This window comes from Ciconia boyciana, chromosome 9, assembly GCF_034638445.1.
Source record: "Ciconia boyciana chromosome 9, ASM3463844v1, whole genome shotgun sequence".
Lineage (NCBI taxonomy): Eukaryota > Metazoa > Chordata > Aves > Ciconiiformes > Ciconiidae > Ciconia > Ciconia boyciana.
Genome location: NC_132942.1, coordinates 42,640,761 through 42,658,382, shown reverse-complemented (window position 1 = coordinate 42,658,382; position 17,622 = coordinate 42,640,761). Strand labels below are relative to the sequence as shown.

Below are 17,622 nucleotides of genomic sequence, written 5' to 3'. Positions count from 1 at the left end.
TGCTTGATATAAACACACAGCATGCTTGATATAAACACAGAGCTGCTCAGCTCCTCATTTACATTCTAGGTTGTTACCTTGCAATAATTTCCTTTAACTGAAAGAGAGCATTATTACAATTACCTGGAACTAAAGCCATTTAGATTTTCTATACTCTTGGCAAACTAGCAAAACCAAACATACTCCATTTTATGCAAGTCAAAAGTATACAGTGCTTTAAATAAGTTTGGGGTTCTGTGGGTTTGTTTTTTCGCTCTGCAGACAAATACGCATCTATCACTAGTTCACAAAATTAGCAACAATTGTTTCCAGAACCTCGTGTGTCTTCTTCCTCTTTTTTATATACCAAGTATATGACGTATAATCTTGAATGTCCTTAAAAGGCTTCTTAGTGTATTCTCTCTTTTTTACTGGCAGAAACAAAGTGAGACACCTAACTAGCTCAGCTAGAGCATCTGAAAATACATGTGAGGAAGTGACTAGTCATTTAAAGCGTGCTGCAAACTATTACCCTTATGGACCAGGTTTCTAGCTTGACTTTATACACTCTTGGTGCAAAAAGGCTATGAAGGAGTGTTAGCCTGTGACCTGGAAATTCCCCCACAGTAGGAGCATAATCTATGCGGTTTAGTGTTCGTATCTTGTGGTCTTAAGAGTATGTCTACCCTGCAGATTACAGCCTAGTGCTACAGACAAGTGACAAAACACCATCCAGTAGCAGCAGGAAGCTCAGTTTAGATTGACAGACAGGGCAAATAAACCCCCAGTTTGTAGAGTCACCTCTGTTACAAATGGGCAAGACTTGAATGAAAGAGGGCAAAGCAGCACACGTCTTCTTTGCAAAAGCGGCTGCTGGGAGCTAAGGAAGACCAGGTACCCTTCAGCAGCTTTTGACTGGTTCTGAGCTCAATAGTTAGAGAAGAGTGGTCATGAAGTCACCACATGTTTGTGAAGATGATACTGGTCTGTCAGTCTGCCAGTCAGTCTTAGCTGGCTGGCAGTCAGTCTTAGCACAAAGTCAGTTAGACTAGAATCTCTAGTCCTGGATTTCCAGACTGAAAAGATATCCTACAGACAGAGCTACAATATGAAACGCAACCCTTAAAAAAAAAAAATCATCCATTTGCACGTGAAACAATACATCCACATCCACAGAAACATTAGCCTTTAAAAATAAATCAAAGAAAAGAAGAAAAACCTAACTTGAATTCAAAAGCTTTGTTTTTCTTATTCTGTATGTTTCATTTTTCTCCTTAGGCATCAACTGGCAATTCATTAATGTTGATATAAACCAAACCATCACAGCAGACTTTTTCCAGGACCTGCTTAAGTAGCCCAGGGAGGGAGCTTCATCAGGAACGGAGTTTTGTCCTCATGGTCCATATTATGTTTGCAGAGTTAATGGGAAAGAGATGAAAATAATTCCTTATAGGAGCTTTTACTTCTACACACATGCAGTCTATAAACGTGGGAATCTAAACACACTTTCAACAGTGTTGAAGCACTCAGTGGAGGCTACACAACTAACTTTCTAAACATACGATGCCACCGTGTGGACAAATAAGTCTCAAGCAGTTTCCAGATGAGCTTCGCTGAATTTGTGTTCATATTACATGAACTTCCCATTCCTCAGGTGTTGCTTGCTATATCCCGATCCTGCTGATACAAGCTGGTTAACTTCCGCGGCTCTAGCGATGACCATAAAAAACTCGAATCAGTATCCATTTATTAAAACGTGACCGTCTTGGAATTCTGGTCAATGTATTTCTAACTCTGAGCTGGCAACAGGAAGAATATTCTACAGGTTTTTATGAAGTTTTGCATACCATGCAGATTTTTTAAAAAACCGGGTATTTTTGGAACTTAACTTTATCAGGATTTTTACTTGATGCAAAAGAACAAAAAAATGGGAGCTCTGCCATGGTTAGTACAGATAATTTTTCTTTCTTTTCTACATATAAAGGAACATAGATGCTTTCTGTTGAAAACACGCTGATCAGACTATTTATTATTGAAAGTTAAATGCCAAAGCCGCTAACCTGTTCCATGGTATCTGGTTGCAGGAACCCAAACCACCAGCTTTGTGAGAATCTGCACGTCTTCCCCCTGGCTGGAAGCGGGATTCATTCCAAGCTCTGTCTGGCTGCAAACAAACCAACCAGAGTTAGATGAACCACGGAAAAACGAGGCATCACTGCTAGGAAGGCAAAGGCCTTGATATATTACAGGAACCAAACCCTGTGGCTGAAAGTACAAGGGGAGTGCTGCTGAAGTAACGTTAACTGAGACAGAAAGTTGTTGATCTGAAAAAAAGCAAGTTCTGGGACCAGTTTTGCAACCACTGAGGCTATAATTTTTCTCCTAAGTATGGAAGATCCCTAAGCGCTGGCCCTGTAACCTTGCATTTGTCCCTCAGCCCTTGTACAGCCTTTTTACTTCTCAGCCTGCAGACAGGCGTGGTTCTGCCAGCCACGGGATAGAATTTAACCTATTCCTTGAGAAGTTTTTTTTTCTCCACTCCCTATTGCCATGGAAATTCCCCAGAGCCTGACTGTATACCTTCCAAATGACATATGTGTGTGTATGTATACTACACAGGCACACACATCTTTTTCCTTCCCAAAAGCCAAGAGCTGTTTCCAGGTCAGGGCCAACAACGCCTTCTCCCACAGACCCTTCCAGGACCTGCCCCGGCACTTTCTAAAACCGCTTCAGCACCGGGCACTCGGACACTTTAGCTCTCTCTGACAGGGGCCGCCGGGGCTGGTCGGTCTGCCCCAGCTACAGCTCCGAATTTTCACCTTCTTTTTGAACCACTTTTTAGGGCCGGGGGGGCCGCAGGGAGGAGGGAGAGCCCCTCAGGGAGGAGGGCCCCTCAGGGAGGAGGGCCACCGCGGCCTCGCTCGGCTCCTCAGCTCGCCGCCCCACCGCTTTCCACAGCGGCCTCCGGCACCGCCCGCTTCTCCCCTTCGCGTCGCGGGGCCAACGGCGCCGGTCCCTCCCCGCCGCCGCCTGAGGGGCGGCACCGCGCGGCGCCATCCCCCGCCGCGGCCCAGCGCCCGCCCCCGCCGCACTCCGCCCCAGCCGGGCGGCCTGCACCGCCGGCCCCGTCTGCTGGGGCGTGTGTAAAAGTCCAGGGGCCGATCCAGGGGGGCGGAGAGGGGCCGGGGGTGCCTTGGCGGTAAGGAGAGAGGTGGGCCCGCTGTGCTGCCCCGCCCCGGAGCAGGGGTCTCTCGCTTTACGCCCGTCGCCTGGATGGGGGGGAGGCGGGGGGACGCCAGGGCTGTTGCCAACCGGGTGGGGAGGGATGGACTAAGCATACCGGGAAATAAACGGGCAAAATGCAAACCGCGAAGCCTTTTGCCCGGCCGTGTACCGATGCGCCGGTGCGGGGCGGGCGGTGTGCCAGCGCCGGGGACAGCCACGCCAGGCGGCCGTGCCGGCCCTGTCACGGCGGGAACCTCCCCTCGCTTGTGCTTCCCCGGGCTGAGGGAGAGGGCTGAAGGAGCCCCTTCCTCCAGCGGTTCGCTGCTTAAATTAATAATGTCTTTACGGTTTGCCTTCCAGGTTACAGTCGTTTCCATTAACCTTTTGCTGTCTACTCCACGATCGACATCTTCCTCACAGGCAAACAAGGCTTTTGGGCCTGTACTGTTCGGTGAAGGTAAAGAAGCCCAACCCAGCCTCTTACGTACAGTTGTTTATCAAAGTCAGCATCGGTTAACAACAGAAAGATTGGATTAGGCTAAACAAAGAGGCCACTGAAGAGCTGCGTGACAGGCTTGTCTGCAAAAAGAGATTTCCGTGGAGCTGGGACCTGAACCAAAAGTGAGGTGCCAGAAAGGACATGGAATTTGTGGAAAGAAAACCAGAAGAGGGTGTTTTATTCCGCTTCTCATCTTTTTTATATTGTCACCCCAGGAGTGTGTCTACCCCAGATAGATGGGAAGGCCGTTTACAGTGGTGACTGTCATTGCGGCCATGGTGGGAATTTGGGCTTTCAGGCCCTACTGTGGCACTGTTAGGTCCGTGCCGTGCTGCTCCAGGGAGAAAGCCAGAGCACGTGGCCCAGACAAGACTAAAAAATTAGTCTCCGTAACGCAGGTGAATCCTGGGACAGTGAGAGAAATCATAGTTGTACCATTAAATGTGTAAAACAAACAAAAAACCCCCAGAGCAACCCGCCCCCAACCTTAATTCTGTGGGTACCAGCTCTCAACGATTTATTGACTTCATATGAAACTGTGTGTTTTTGATGGGTCTTGAGTTGTCTTTCTAAATATTTTTGTTACTGTGTTTCTTGGCGGCTTTTTGAATGATTTTTGTATTGCATCCTTAGAAAAAACATTCTCATGCCATCTTCAGAGACTTTACAGTGATGGTGTTTTAGTGCCACATATTATTGGCAGACTTAGCTTCAGTCCATTAATGCATCAGAAAGATGTAGCATAATCTGTCATAAATAATCCATAATCAGGCTATTCCCTTCATGTTACTGATGTATTCCAGCTGACAGACTCGTGGTCACTTTGTACAAACTAATTTAATCATTAAATCATATTGGTTTTTCCATTTGATAAGACTTGAATCAGGTTTGAATTGGTAGACAGGGTGGTTTTAGCAAAGAGCTGGCAGATTGTCATTTTTTAAAGTACAGTTACTGTTCACGGATGTTCTTAAAGTTCATTAAGTCTCAGTGAACACAGGGACTAAACAGGAGTTTTAATAGTTTCTTAGAAGGCTAGTAATTTGCTCTTCTTGTAAAACTTGCACTGGTATGTTAGTCTGTTGGTATGTCTTTCATGACCACTGTGATACCTTTCTGTGTTTACTGGGATTTTTTTATTCCTTTTCCTTTGCTTCAGGTTGAAAAGATGGGAAATGCAGAAAGCAATGCCTATCAGAATCACCTTTCCAGATTTCTTCCTGAGGAGCAGTCTGACATTGATGGAGTATTTGATACCTTATCAGGATCGAGTGGCTCAGCTGGAGCAAAAAATGGCAAAGCTACAAAGAAAACTGTGACTCTGGCAGCACTACAGGCAAGACAATCTATTATTCCTGATATATCTGGGATGTAGTGCATTGAACATAATTCCAGAAAGAAACTAAAGATGTGGCAATAGTTACTTTTTAAGGTTTGCTCGTCTCAATTTAATACTTAATGTTTTGGGGCAGGATGGATATTTAACTTTTTCTTACAGTCTAACATGAGTAGTGACTTTCAGGTTTGTATCTGTCTCTTAAATTGCACCGTTGGGTCAATTTGCAGCTTTCTGATTCTGAAGTAAGGGGGGACATATGAAAATATTTTTACAGAAACCTGAAAAATGGGAAGAATATTCTTCCCCCTGCAGTCTATAGAGTGTGATTACTTACAGATTTTCTTGAGAAGCTGTCACAAAGTCAGTTTGTATTTGGTTATAGCTTTCTCCCTCTATTGCATCACCGTCTCTAATCTTTTCACTTGCATTAAAAGGAGAGAATTCAATTTTGCTTGATTAAGCTGTGGCTCCCTGTTTTAGTTAATTAACATACATTATGCTTTCTGATTAACTTTGCATTCATTTTCTAATCAAGAAAGAAGAGGAAAATGATTCGTTGCAATACTCGATAACTTCAGTTAGGCAGGAACCAAGTGGCCAAATGAATGTAGTATTAAAAGTGCCTTTTTATATATGTTACACAGTTAATGGAATAAAATTAAAACTCGATGAAAGCAGCAGGTTATTTTAAGGTATTTGGCAATGCATCTGCATACAGACCAGTTTTAGCCCTCCTCCAGCCTGGCTGTTTATGAGCTATCACCAGTTTGGAAGCAGTGTTGCTGCTGCCCAGCTTTTCAGCCCTAATATGTCCAAGAACCTGGTCCTTGGTGTCTGTTATTTGATTGGGACCTGGAAGAAGTTCTCTTTCTAGCTTTGTCCCTAGATCAATGTGATGTTTGATTAACGTCTTTTCCCTTCCTGCCTTTTTGTTTGCCATCTTAAATTAAAATCTTTTGAAAGACTGCCTGTAGGTGCCTAATTCCTTAGTGCAGGCACTATTGCAGTGGCATGCCTGCCTCATAAGTGTCTATGCTCATGCCTGAGCTAGATTGATATGTGGCAGATTTGATCTAGCAGCAGGCTGGTGACATTGACGAGGCCCCAAGCATAACCTCATGTACTTCTGCTTAGGCTTAGTGCTTTACTAGAAGGAAACTTCATGGCTTCTGGACCAGAGCAGGCTGCACTGCATAGCTTGGAAAGCAGGTATCTCTAGATACTTTCCTGAAGCCATTTAAGACAAGGATTCTAAACTGTCAGAGGTGTGAGTTTGTTAGGTGTTTATTAAAGATTCCCTTTTTACAGTCCTCCTTTTTCGCACCCCAGGTCCACTCATTGGAATAGCTATAAGCATAACAAAACAGTGCAACAAAGTTAGTGGTGGGTGGGAAAGGGTAGGGAGTAGGCAGGTAATACTGCAGCGTGAAGTAAAAAGCCCTTGAGTATAGAGTTTTTAATTATGTTCCCTGCTGCTTGTCTCACTTCAGGCTCATGTAGCACTTTTAGAAAGCCTCTTAAAGACAGCTGTACCCTCTGTGACCGTCCCTCCCTCAATATGAAGCACTCTAATGTGCAAGACTGTGGCTGCTAATTCTGCTTTTGCTGAAATCAATGGGAGTTTTACCGCTGACGTCAACAAAAGCAGGGTAGAGCTTGGCATATTGGATCTCGCTCTATATGCACGGCAACATCCATTAACATCAAATCGGAACGGCCCTGGTGGCTTCAATAGGAGTGGTATTGAGCCAGCAATAGGTTGGTAATAGCAGCTCCACTGAATCGAGCTGGAGTGCTTTTATGCAGGTGGAGCTCCATTGATTTCAGCATAGTCCCCACTGGGCTACACCCCTGTATATACGAGTCAAGTCAGGTGTTCAGCATGTTATGCACAGTGCTTTGCACAGCGAAGACACTGTGTAATCATGTCCTAGCGTATGGATGTATTTTAGATGATTTATTTTTAAACCATATAATTATCTTGAACACTGTGAAAGTTTCTTGAATCCAGAGTCAGATCTTTCCCACAGTGTTGTGACGTATAACCACTTGGATTTCAATTCAAAGGGCCAGTCATGCAATTTAGATGAATAAGTTTTTTGATTTCAACTGTCTTAACATCAGAGATACCTTATAAAAATCAGGTGATCTCAGTTTTGTTCCGTGCTTGAATTAGATGTTGCTATGCAGAGGGAAACTTGCCAGAATTGTTTCTATGTGTGCATGTAGTATTAAACACATTGCCTGCATTGTCTTGGGGCCAAAACTGAGATATGGAAAAAACTTCACTTTTTCTTTGTTTTTAAGTATCTGTGAGCTCCACTATTGAAAGCAGGGTTAAAATACAATTTTAAACGTTGGACTGGCAGAGTTGTAGACCTTTACAACAGAGTTATCATATAGAAATCCTTTGCTAATATCCTGTTAACACTTTACAGTGTTGGTTTTTTTTAAGTCCATGGCATTCGTAGAAAAACTGTATCAAATTAAATCACTAAATTGTATTGGAAAGGAGATACTATAAAAATAGATATTTTTTTTCTCTTGGAAAACCAGTCCTTTGACAAAAGTTTGTTGCTGATAGTAGATACTTGGTATTCAAATCCTTTATTCATAGTGGTGTATCTCAGCACAGATTAGCTGGAATATATTAGTTATTCTTCATTTTTAAAACATGTTCTTTGTTGTTATTCTCATTATAGGCGTATATGCGGGAACCATTACCAGAGCAAATGACTGTTCGGTTATACAACGGAATGAAAAGTATTGACCTGACTGGGAAATCATCTGGGCTGAGTGAACAGATTGCTAAGGAGCAGTTTGTAATTTTTATGTCAAACCTCTTAAAAGGGAATGCAGATGAGAAGATTACCATAATAATGAGAATGATCTCCAAGACAGAAGGGCCTGTGAAGGGCAAACAAATCCAAGAGGTAAACAGGCAGTTAAATGTGTGTTGGGGGGACAGTAAGAGAACGGAGATGGGTAGGTAATTTGCAGGTAATCTTCAGAGCACAAGATTCAGAACAGGGATTCCTGACTTTTGTATTTTTTTAATCGCTTTCCCACTGACTTGCTGATCTGGGATAAATAGTGTAGGCAAACTAGGTTATATGGGATGACCATTTCAGTTGTAGGCTTTTCCATGCTGACTTGCCTACTTTGAGAACCAGGATCTGGATTTTGCAGAGTGCACTGATTGATTTGTGTGATGGTTCACAGGCTCACTCTGAAGGGTGCAGAGACTGGCTGTATTTAAGAGCCAGCAAGGGTTGCGGTGTGGCTGGTGCTTCTGGGAACTGAGCAAAATACTTTCTAGAGCTTTAGTTGCAGGATAGATGTGTGAATCAAATACGTAGCTTGCAAGGTGGAAGAGTGGGATCTCACAAAACAGTAATTCACTAGCAGCTCCTACCACTGCAAAAATTGGATCTCCCCTCCTTTCATGCTGTATTTTATGGAGATGCTTTGTGAAGTAACATTTACAACATGTCTTCAAAAAGGACACTTTTCAAGACCTGTGACACTGAAATAGCATTTCTGTTATTTCTGACTCGTCATGAGAGGAGATGTTTCTGTCATTGGGATTACAGCATCAGTACTACTTGACTTTATTTTCAGAAAGTCCTTTGAAGCTCTTGGCAATTTTATTTAGGAAATGCCAAAATGGTGATGTTTTAACCTTTTAAGTTCACAGAGGACCTGATCATGTCTGTAGTCCATGTACTGAGCTACAGGAAGGAACTGAAAGGTTGGAATTTGGAGAATACTAGGGATTCTGCAAGTGGAGTAAAGGCTCTGGCTTCTCAGCTGCTATCAGAATTGAAGCTTGCAGGTAAGTAGCACTAATATAGTATATCCCAGGATGGCACAGAGCTCATGTAATCACTGATCTCACAAGAATTTTTCACTTTAGGTCCCATCTTTGAATTTAAATGCTGAGACCACTATTTCAAACCTAGTGCTTTGCAAATGGGTTGGGAATTTTATTTATTTTACCTTACCATCTTTCTCTCCTAAACTCAGGAGAGCTTTGGTTTGAAGTCCCAGTTTAAGTGGACCTGCAAAACTATTTGTCATGGAACATGTCTGTTTTACAAATACCTGACTTGCAGGTGACAGGCATTTAGATGCACGTGCATGTATTTATGACTGTATGTCCTTTTGCAAAGCATAGGTTTACCTTTGCACTGTTGTAATAATAGATTTTGCTGTCTTGCAAAGAACATCTCGTATGTTGTAACCAGGAGTCCATGTTTCTTAGTCATGACAGCCCAACCAATGGACGTCACAGGCAAATGTTTCTCAGTTCTGTAGATGCATCTGCTTAATGTAGTTGACACTTTACTGTCTCTGGCTCCTTTCATATGTGGTTTCATGTCCATTAAAATAATGGAATATTGTGTTTACACTTAAAAATCAACTGATTATTTTTTGGAGGGAAGGTACAGACTGGGAGGCTTACTGCTGTTCCTGTGTGTCTTATTATTTAGATGGGACAAAACCTGTGGGTCCTCAGCTGATGGAGACAAGTTTTGATCAAAGTGTCATTGAGGATTGGGTGTACCGAGTTCCACAGATCTCAGTTTTCCTCAGTGTTGTTATCAGGCAAGGCCTCCATGTTCTGCATTCTCTCCCAGACCAAACCAAAGACATAGTCAACCTGGTTCCAGCCTGCAAAGGCATCAAAGGAAGAGGACTTGTCAGTCTCTTTGACATCCCATCCATCATATACATCAACTCCAATCTGCCTGCAGAGTTACAGGACAAGTGGCAGCTTTTATTTTCTTCTAGGCTTCATGGAGAAAGCTTTTCACAGTTATGTGGGCATATAGTGAACAAAGGTCCTTGCATAGTGATCTTAAAGGACGTAGATGGTTATATCTTTGGTGGGTTTGCATCTCACTCCTGGGAGGTGAAGCCACAGTTTCAAGGTAAAACTCACTTTTCTTTTTTTAGTGTCACATGGCTCTGGTAAACATTGCCTATTCTGTACAGGTACAAGAATCCTGTCCACTTAATGGATACTGTCATTTTACTTTCATAACACACAGTATTTCTTATACTTCCAAGTGTATTTTCGTGTGGCAAAAATAACACTAATTTTTGAAAAATATAAAATACATGCTAAGTTATTCCTGCTTTGTACCCAGTCAGGCATATTACTGATTAATGTTTGTAGTTTGTCTGTTATTTGATAAGACTTTTAAAATTGCAGGACTTATTGATCATGGAATAAATTTTCTTTTCGGTGAAATCTTTCAACCCCTGTAGCTGCAGAGGTTGAAAATGAAATGAAAATGAAGGAAATAGAGCATAGGTGATGAATTAGCGTTTAAATAAGATGTCCAGCAGATGGCAATCTTCCATCTCAGAAGAGCTGAGCCAAACACCAGGTTAAGCCTCCTGTTGCCATTTGTGCACTGTCTTTGTTTCCCTTTTAAAATCCAGCAGCAAAAGGGTCCTTTGGACAAGCTAAACTTTTTGTTCCCTTGAAATCTCTGGGGAGAAGAGAGGGGTTTTTTGTAACTCTTTGGAAAGAACATTTGTGATGGCTTTTCTGAAAAAAAAAAAAAAAAAAAAAAAAAAGGATTCTGGATAATCTGTCCTGCTGGGAGTCCTCACTTTTCCTACATTAAAAACTCAATTCCTATACTTAATCAGTATTTGATAATTACCACTTCCGTCAGTTAATATAACGTTACATTGATTAGACAACACTTTCCTTGTATTTTTTCCTGATAGAATAACACATGTAGTGTACTAGACAATCACACCACAAGTCCCTCTGAATACCAAACTGGGCATAATGAAAATTGTACTCTAAATCATTGACCCTAAATTGATCTATATATCAGTATAGTCAGAACTAAGGGTGTCTGCGCTCATACCAGTTTGTACAGGTCTAGCGGTTGGCCAATTTTAGATGATACAATGCAAGCCTGTGATAGGTATACCCTTACATAATAATGTAATGTACTAGTCATGCCTCTGACTGCCCTTGGTCACAGCCATATAATCACATTGATTTCTGTGACCCTGCACAGAGTTAATTGAGAATAAACAATAGGTCGAGATCTTGATGAGAGATAGGTATTGGCTTTCTGAGACTGAAGCTGCTGTCTTTGATTTATTCAGCTGCACTTCTTCAATATTCTTTTCCTATCCTATTTGTAGGCAAGTTATTGCTTGGCCAGTTGTCTGACCTCAGATGCTTTTCTGTTTACAGGTGACAACAGATGCTTTCTTTTTTCTGTTTTCCCCTCTCTTGCTGTATACACATACACAGGATATAATGACCACTACATGTATTTGAACCATGGCCAACAAACAATGCCAAATGGGCTTGTAAGTATTAAGAAATTACAATTTGGAAATTGGATTCGTGGCTGGTGTTTGGAAGTGTTTCGTGTTTTTCGCTTCTGTCACTGTGAGCAGATTTATTTAACTTATTCTCTGAGGAAGTTTTAATCCCTTCTGTGTGCTATTTGTGCCACTTTTAGTAGGAGGATTTTTTTCTTTTCTTGCATTAAAGCATTAATGTAAAGTGTGAACTATGGATAATGATGGTGAACTGCTTACAGCACTGATAGAGTCTGTACTTTTCTTTACAGCTGATATGTATATTGAAGTACTGAATCAACTAAGATGGAATTTATTTGTGTCTGACCCAAGTAGGTGGGCTTTATGTAGGTTAGATTTATGGAGGTTCTGGGAAGAAATCTTTTTGCCAAGTTTGGTTATCACGGAAGCCCTTCTAGCAGCCCTCCCTGTTGTCTGGAAGAATTGACTGCATGTATCCACATCACTGAAGCAGCACAAGCTAGCTGATCTATGTAATTGAGGATCCTTCCACTGGCTGTTCTCACTGCCACACTAACTGCTTTTTAAATTATGGAAGGCTGAGAAAGCCCAACAGAATTAGAGTACAAGAGTTGCATGTAGGCTGCTGCTGTTGTGTAATTACAGTGGCAGGAGCTCCTTTTACTCAAGTCCACGAATGAGCTCTCCAGATGCAGAGGCGTTTCTACAGAGCTACAACACATTGCCTATTTTTAAAAGTGCCTTACAGTTTTGTGGCATTATGTGCCCATAACTTTGGGAATTGCAGCAGTCTGGAGTAAATTTGCTGTAAAGAAAGCAAGCAACATCAAATTATGTTATTTGTTTCTGTAGATACTTTTCTAAATGGAAAAGAGGCAGCAAAACCGAGCACTTTCACCCTGTTTAAAAAGGAATGGTTAGTCAATAAACAAAAGACAGCGAGCTAAATTTCTGGCACAAGATGCAGCTGAAATGCTTGCAGATACTGGTATTCTGTAAAGCGTAGAGGGAGGGCAGTATCACTCAGGTAAATTCTTGTTTGTCTTCAGGAATACTGGATTTAGGTACAGAAGCCCAGGTTCACTCAGAATACCCTTTTTCACCTACCCATAGAAGTGTGGCATGCATACTGAAAACAGCAGTTTATACTCTAGGTTTCTTAACTTGCCCAGCCTGTTTTACATGTGCAGCAAGTGTTTAGTGTGCTGCTTTGGTTCACAGGGTATGGGTGGACAACATGGTTACTTCGGACTCTGGATAGACAGTGACTATGGGAAGGGACACAGCAAAGCAAAACCTCGATGCACCACCTACAACAGTCCCCAGCTGTCAGCTAAAGAGGATTTTACACTGGATGCGATGGAAGTTTGGGCAGTGGGAGACCTCCCTGAAAGTGCAGGGGTATGTGAACAAAATTGAAACCTGTGAAATTGTGTCCTGATTGGAATGGGAGATGCAAATGCAAAATTGCAGTTGCAGTTTTCTGATTAACTGCTGTCTCTCCATTGTAATGAATAATGTTTTCTTTAACTGGCCCTGTGGTGCCATATATTTTGTAGCAAGTAAATGGCAAAACAGGAGTGGAATTATTGAGGGTGCCAACAAGAAATAACATCAGGAGCCACAAAATGATAGTCTTCTGAGCCATACTTCATTCTGAATTTCAAAAGGCCTTTCTGATATTGAGGAATAGTCTCCAGAAGGAACTTCCTTGGAGGGGTTCATTAAAACCCAGTACTTGTAAAACAGAAAGCAAGCACTGGAAGCTCACAAGTAAAGCCTAATCTATAGTTCAGGAAGAGAACCAAAATATTTCTTTATCAGTAACTTTAAATTTACTATTGTTTTACAATAACTTTATGTCAATAGATTTATGCTAGTCTTTCTGCACCTGGTTTATTTCTGGGAATGAGTAGGAGACCTCTTTCCAGTCTCCTCTGTCCCTGTAATTTATTCTCTTATTAAACTGCCTGGTCTGCACATTTTGGTGTGGGTTTTTTGTTGTTTTGTTGGTTTTTTTTATTTTATTTTTATTTTTTGTCTTTTCGTACTAAATTCATGTGCTCTGTCTGTTCAGAGGACACATAACTCTAAATAGAAACAGAACAAATTGTTTACAAAAAACGTTGAATTGTACTTGAATTTCTTCTTTATAAAAAAAGTTCATGTCTGCACTTCAAACTGTGGTCAGGTTACCCAGGATGTTCTGACTGGCTTGTAACCTGAATAAACTTGAAATAGTTCACTGCCATCTTAGGAGAAGTTTATGACTATTTTGTGTAACTGCAGCAATAAAAATCATTTGATGTATCCCAGTGAATCTTAAAATCCAAGCCTTACTTGGAAAGTATGTATGCTTCATTGTGACAAGCTTGCAAACCAGATTACTTGTGGACTTTTGAGTATGTCTGTTTCTTGTAGCCTGATATTGATTCACTCATAATGACATTTTAAGTTGACTATATCTTATTTTGTTTTGAAGACAAAAGGTAAGAAGAGTATCCTGGATGTAGATCCTGAGGCTCAGGCCTTATTAGAAATGACTGGAAAAAGTCGTCAGAGCGAAGGTCTACGAGAACCCATTGAAGAGGAAGAAGATGATGATGATAACTAAAAGAATCACAGTAACATGAAACCCCTTTTTTTTTTTTTGCTCCTGAGTGTTAATGTTCCTTGGACAGGATATTTTTTCCTATTTTTTTTTTCCTTACATTTACCTAATTATCCGGGACGAAGCTTAAGCTTCATACTTATGTAATATTTAGGTCCAATACAATATCCTGCCTGAAGGGTTTTGTTTGGGGAGGACAGAAAAATTAACTAGGTACTTAATCATTAGACATCTCTAAGTCCTAGCTGAATATGAATTTGCTAGCATTCCCGGTAGATCCTGTCTGCTTACGGAATTAAAAACAAAAGAAGTTATTGACAGTACAGCTTACTGACTTGGAGAATTGATGTGTATTTATATAACGACTGTTCAAGACACTGATTAAGGCTCTTATACCTCAACTGCACATATTTATTTGCATGCAATGAAATTAGTCAGCGAAGCTTGCAAATTGTAATGATGTCTTACATTGGTAAACATAGAATAGTCCCCGTGATTCCGTATAAAGGATGCTATTAATTTGCATTGCTCCAGTTAAAGCTCCAATTAAATTTTATGTTTTCTAAGTCAGATTTTCAGCAAGTGACTCTATATGGGCTGTAAGATGTATAGAATGCTAACTATACAGTATCCAGTTTTATAATACTACACTACAATTTAGCGCATTTCACTTAAGAGTTTTCTGCAGAAATTTGCCTGTTGCTTTTTAAACTTAGTAGAACAGAACCGTTGGAGTCATTCAGCCATATTTATCCTAAGAATGAGCCATACTTCCAGCAGAAATTCTCTAGGAAAGGTAACTTCTTTAGTAGCCTCACTTGAGGCTGGAGTAAAAGATCAGGCTGTAAAAAGGATTAAGTAAGAAGCATCTTAGTATCTGCATAGTATCTGCAGATACCTTGTAAAAAAAAAAAAAAATCAGGGTTATTTCTTTAACGTGTTTAAAGAAGACTGCTGTACACTTTATTTCCACACAATTAGTCATTACTGTATTATGGAAAAAAAATGCCCGCAGTGTGAAATGTAACTAGCGGGTTGGGGTTTTTGCTCTGTTTTGTTGGCTGTTCACCAGTCAATGCCAGTTTTGTCAGGTCTCTTATACTCAGGGCTTTTTCTACTTGAATCTGTTCGCGTCTATCAGCAATTATTAGTTTGACCTTGCTAATTCTATGTGTAATTAACTTGTCAAAAATAACACTAGTTTCTACCAGGGGCTGTCATTTCTAACTCAGCAAATTGTGTTTGGTTGTTAGTATGTATGATTGTCAGTCCTTCTCCTCCTAAGGAAAAGGACTGTATCAAATCCCCTTTGTCCTAGAATGAGTTTGTCTTCTGTGCAGCTTAGAGCAAAAAATGTGCTGTAACAGTCTATAAAATGACTGCAATTCCTGATCCTGTGGCCTTCCTTCAAATTCCTTCCCTTAGTATTTTCTTGTATGTGGTCTTTTTTTTTTCTGCTTGATGTTTTTCATAGGGAGCCAGATTTGAATATTCTGAATAATCTGTACTTATGCCTTAATGTAGATCCTGTTTTTTAAAGTATTATTAAACAATATGAATTTAGCCTTGAAAGGAGAGCATGAAGAAATCACTCCAGCCAGACATCCCAGAACTCAACTGTGCATTTTGTATGCTACCTGAACTAATGATTGGGGCGTATATGCTCATTGGTCCAGTACAGAGTATGCTGTGAAAGGCCTGAGCTAATGTCCTTTTATCTTGTATTTGCTTAAATAAGCCAGATAGATAGTCTCCCAGGTTTGTAACACATCAGAAAAAATGTAAACATTAAAACAATTACACTGGTACTTTTGTATAATTTTCTTCTCTGTATATTTGAATAAGAATTTTAAATAGGACAAAGTAGGGAGTGCTATATAGCCATAGAGCTCTCTGTAAGTGTGGCAATGCTGGCTTTTGTTTTAACATTCTCCCACCATAAGTCTCGGAGGTATTCTTCACTTAGGCAATGAGGAAGCATACTAAATACTTGAAGTAGATGGCATACAGGAATGAGACATAGTTGAATTTCTGCATTTACACATAAAATGAACAACTAGACTTTCTTTTCCTTCCATTACAAGGCAGGGACTTTTCTTTGAGGTCTGAAACAATTCGCAAGGATTTTTAAAAACCGTGAGGAGACGCCTTTGCAGACTATATCTGGGGAGGGTGAATTGCACAAAGCTACTCTTCACCAAAAATATTTCAGTGGCCAAGTTTTCTTTGATTTAAAATAAGTATCAATATAACTGGTTCTTTCTAGGCTATGAATCCAAAATGTAATCCTGTTTAAACATCATCATCTTGTGAAGATCAGCATAGCATTTTGACCTCTGAAATTGTGTTTTATGACAAGTTGGTATTTGAGACTCTTCATCTTCACTTTGAAGTGAAGATGTTAAGCTGGGGCAAGAAGAAAACTGACACTCTGGCACTTTTACCAAATATATCAGTGAAGCATTATTTACTAGGAAACTACTGATCCAACCAGCAGATGGGATTATTTAAAATTGTTCTTTAAAAGTAAAAGATTGGCTTGGAAGAGACTCAACTTTTTTTTTTTTCCCTGAACCTAATGATTAAGCAATCTGTGCTTCGTGTTCATGCATCTAAAAATGTCCAGAAAGCGTTTGTCAGCACTGGGCTTAGCTATGATCTAAACATCTCTCAGTCACTTTTATGCAGCTGTTGATCCAACTGCAAAGCTTAGCATCCCTCCTATGTATGTATGTGAGTCATCTTTATTCTCATGCACTTGTGCAAGTGAGTCCCTTCCCCATTAAATCCATCCACTACTGTGCATCAGATCAGATCAGCCTTCCGCTTTGCTCCTACAGTCATATAGGTACAAAAAAATTGCTGTAGTATTCCACAAAAGCTGACAGCCGAGGGCTGGCACTTTAGCTCTCTACTCTTTGTTTGGCATCTCCCCACAGTTTCCTTGAGTCTTGCTGAATCAAGGCTAGATATCTGGGAATCTAGAAACACTACAGGTTGACTATAGGAAAAGAAGTGCTAATGAAGGCAGGTCTTTTCCATTCTTCTAATTTAATATGAAAGGACAGGTCTAAATCAAGAGTCTCGTTCAGATACTTATCTGTAACATTTTAAAATGTAGATTTTATTAATAAAAATCATTTTGATTTAAATAAATATGCACAATAGATTTTTCTGTACAGGTGTGAAACTGTGTTATTTTGTCTGGGACTGTCACAGCATTCTTGACATATAGACCAATGTTATAAAAATATACCTGATCTTGGTTTAAAACAGGGGCCTCTCTGGCGGTTTCTGTAGACAGCTCAAACAGCTCAGGTAGAGTGTGTAGAAGGAACAGTCACTGGAGTAGGAAGGACTGTCGGTACAGATTCGCTTGAGTATCTTCAGAAAGGGTGTGCGGTGTCAGAAGATGGTGCATTTGGATTATCCAGCATCACAGCTCTGTTCCAAGTATGTCTTTAGAGGACATTTGCATCAGTTATGACATCCCTTTGTGTGCTTTGGTCGGCAGCAGCGTTTTTCACAGAGTTTGACCAACTCGGACACAATGAAAACTGAGGAAGCCAGGCCGGTCAGAAACAGCAGGTCTGCCGAGAGGAAACAGAGCGGAGATGAGCACAGTGGACAGCTGGATTTTGT

The 17,622-nt window shown here is 40.8% G+C and overlaps 2 protein-coding genes across 5 annotated transcripts in view; one reads left to right on the top strand and one right to left on the bottom strand.

The window, feature by feature from the left end:
• The first annotated feature begins 3,048 nt into the window (after window positions 1–3,048).
• MEAK7 (MTOR associated protein, eak-7 homolog) lies at window positions 3,049–17,113 on the top strand. Of its 4 annotated transcripts, none has more exons than XM_072873343.1 (9): window positions 3,049–3,181; window positions 3,568–3,828; window positions 4,866–5,042; window positions 7,748–7,978; window positions 8,736–8,880; window positions 9,539–9,979; window positions 11,275–11,393; window positions 12,591–12,770; window positions 13,852–17,113. In XM_072873343.1, the coding sequence occupies exons 3-9, from the start codon at window positions 4,875–4,877 to the stop codon at window positions 13,981–13,983; spliced, it is 1,416 nt and encodes a 471-aa protein (XP_072729444.1). In that variant the 5' UTR covers window positions 3,049–3,181; window positions 3,568–3,828; window positions 4,866–4,874; the 3' UTR covers window positions 13,984–17,113. The 4 variants fall into 4 exon arrangements, with proteins under 4 accessions (XP_072729444.1, XP_072729441.1, XP_072729443.1 ...); XM_072873340.1 differs by having other exon boundaries at window positions 3,055–3,181; window positions 3,568–3,664; XM_072873342.1 differs by having other exon boundaries at window positions 3,073–3,193; window positions 3,568–3,664.
• Window positions 17,114–17,457: 344 nt separating this feature from the next.
• Window positions 17,458–17,622, bottom strand: part of ATP2C2 (ATPase secretory pathway Ca2+ transporting 2) — a 28,015-nt gene continuing 27,850 nt past the window's right edge. The window contains exon 27 of the mRNA XM_072872462.1: window positions 17,458–17,570. Within this exon, the coding sequence (XP_072728563.1) occupies window positions 17,458–17,570 (113 nt within the window). The remainder of the gene's footprint in view (window positions 17,571–17,622) is intronic.

Excerpts from the sequence above, each read along its gene's own strand:
- MEAK7 (XM_072873339.1), top strand. The coding sequence starts at position 3,943 with ATGGGAAGGCCGTTTACAGTGGTGACTGTCATTGCGGCCATGGTGGGA. Across the intron at positions 4,105-4,865 it reads AATTAGTCTCCGTAACGCAG|GTTGAAAAGATGGGAAATGC; the intron begins GTGAATCCTGGG and ends CCTTTGCTTCAG. Across the intron at positions 9,980-11,274 it reads GGTGAAGCCACAGTTTCAAG|GTGACAACAGATGCTTTCTT; the intron begins GTAAAACTCACT and ends TTCTGTTTACAG.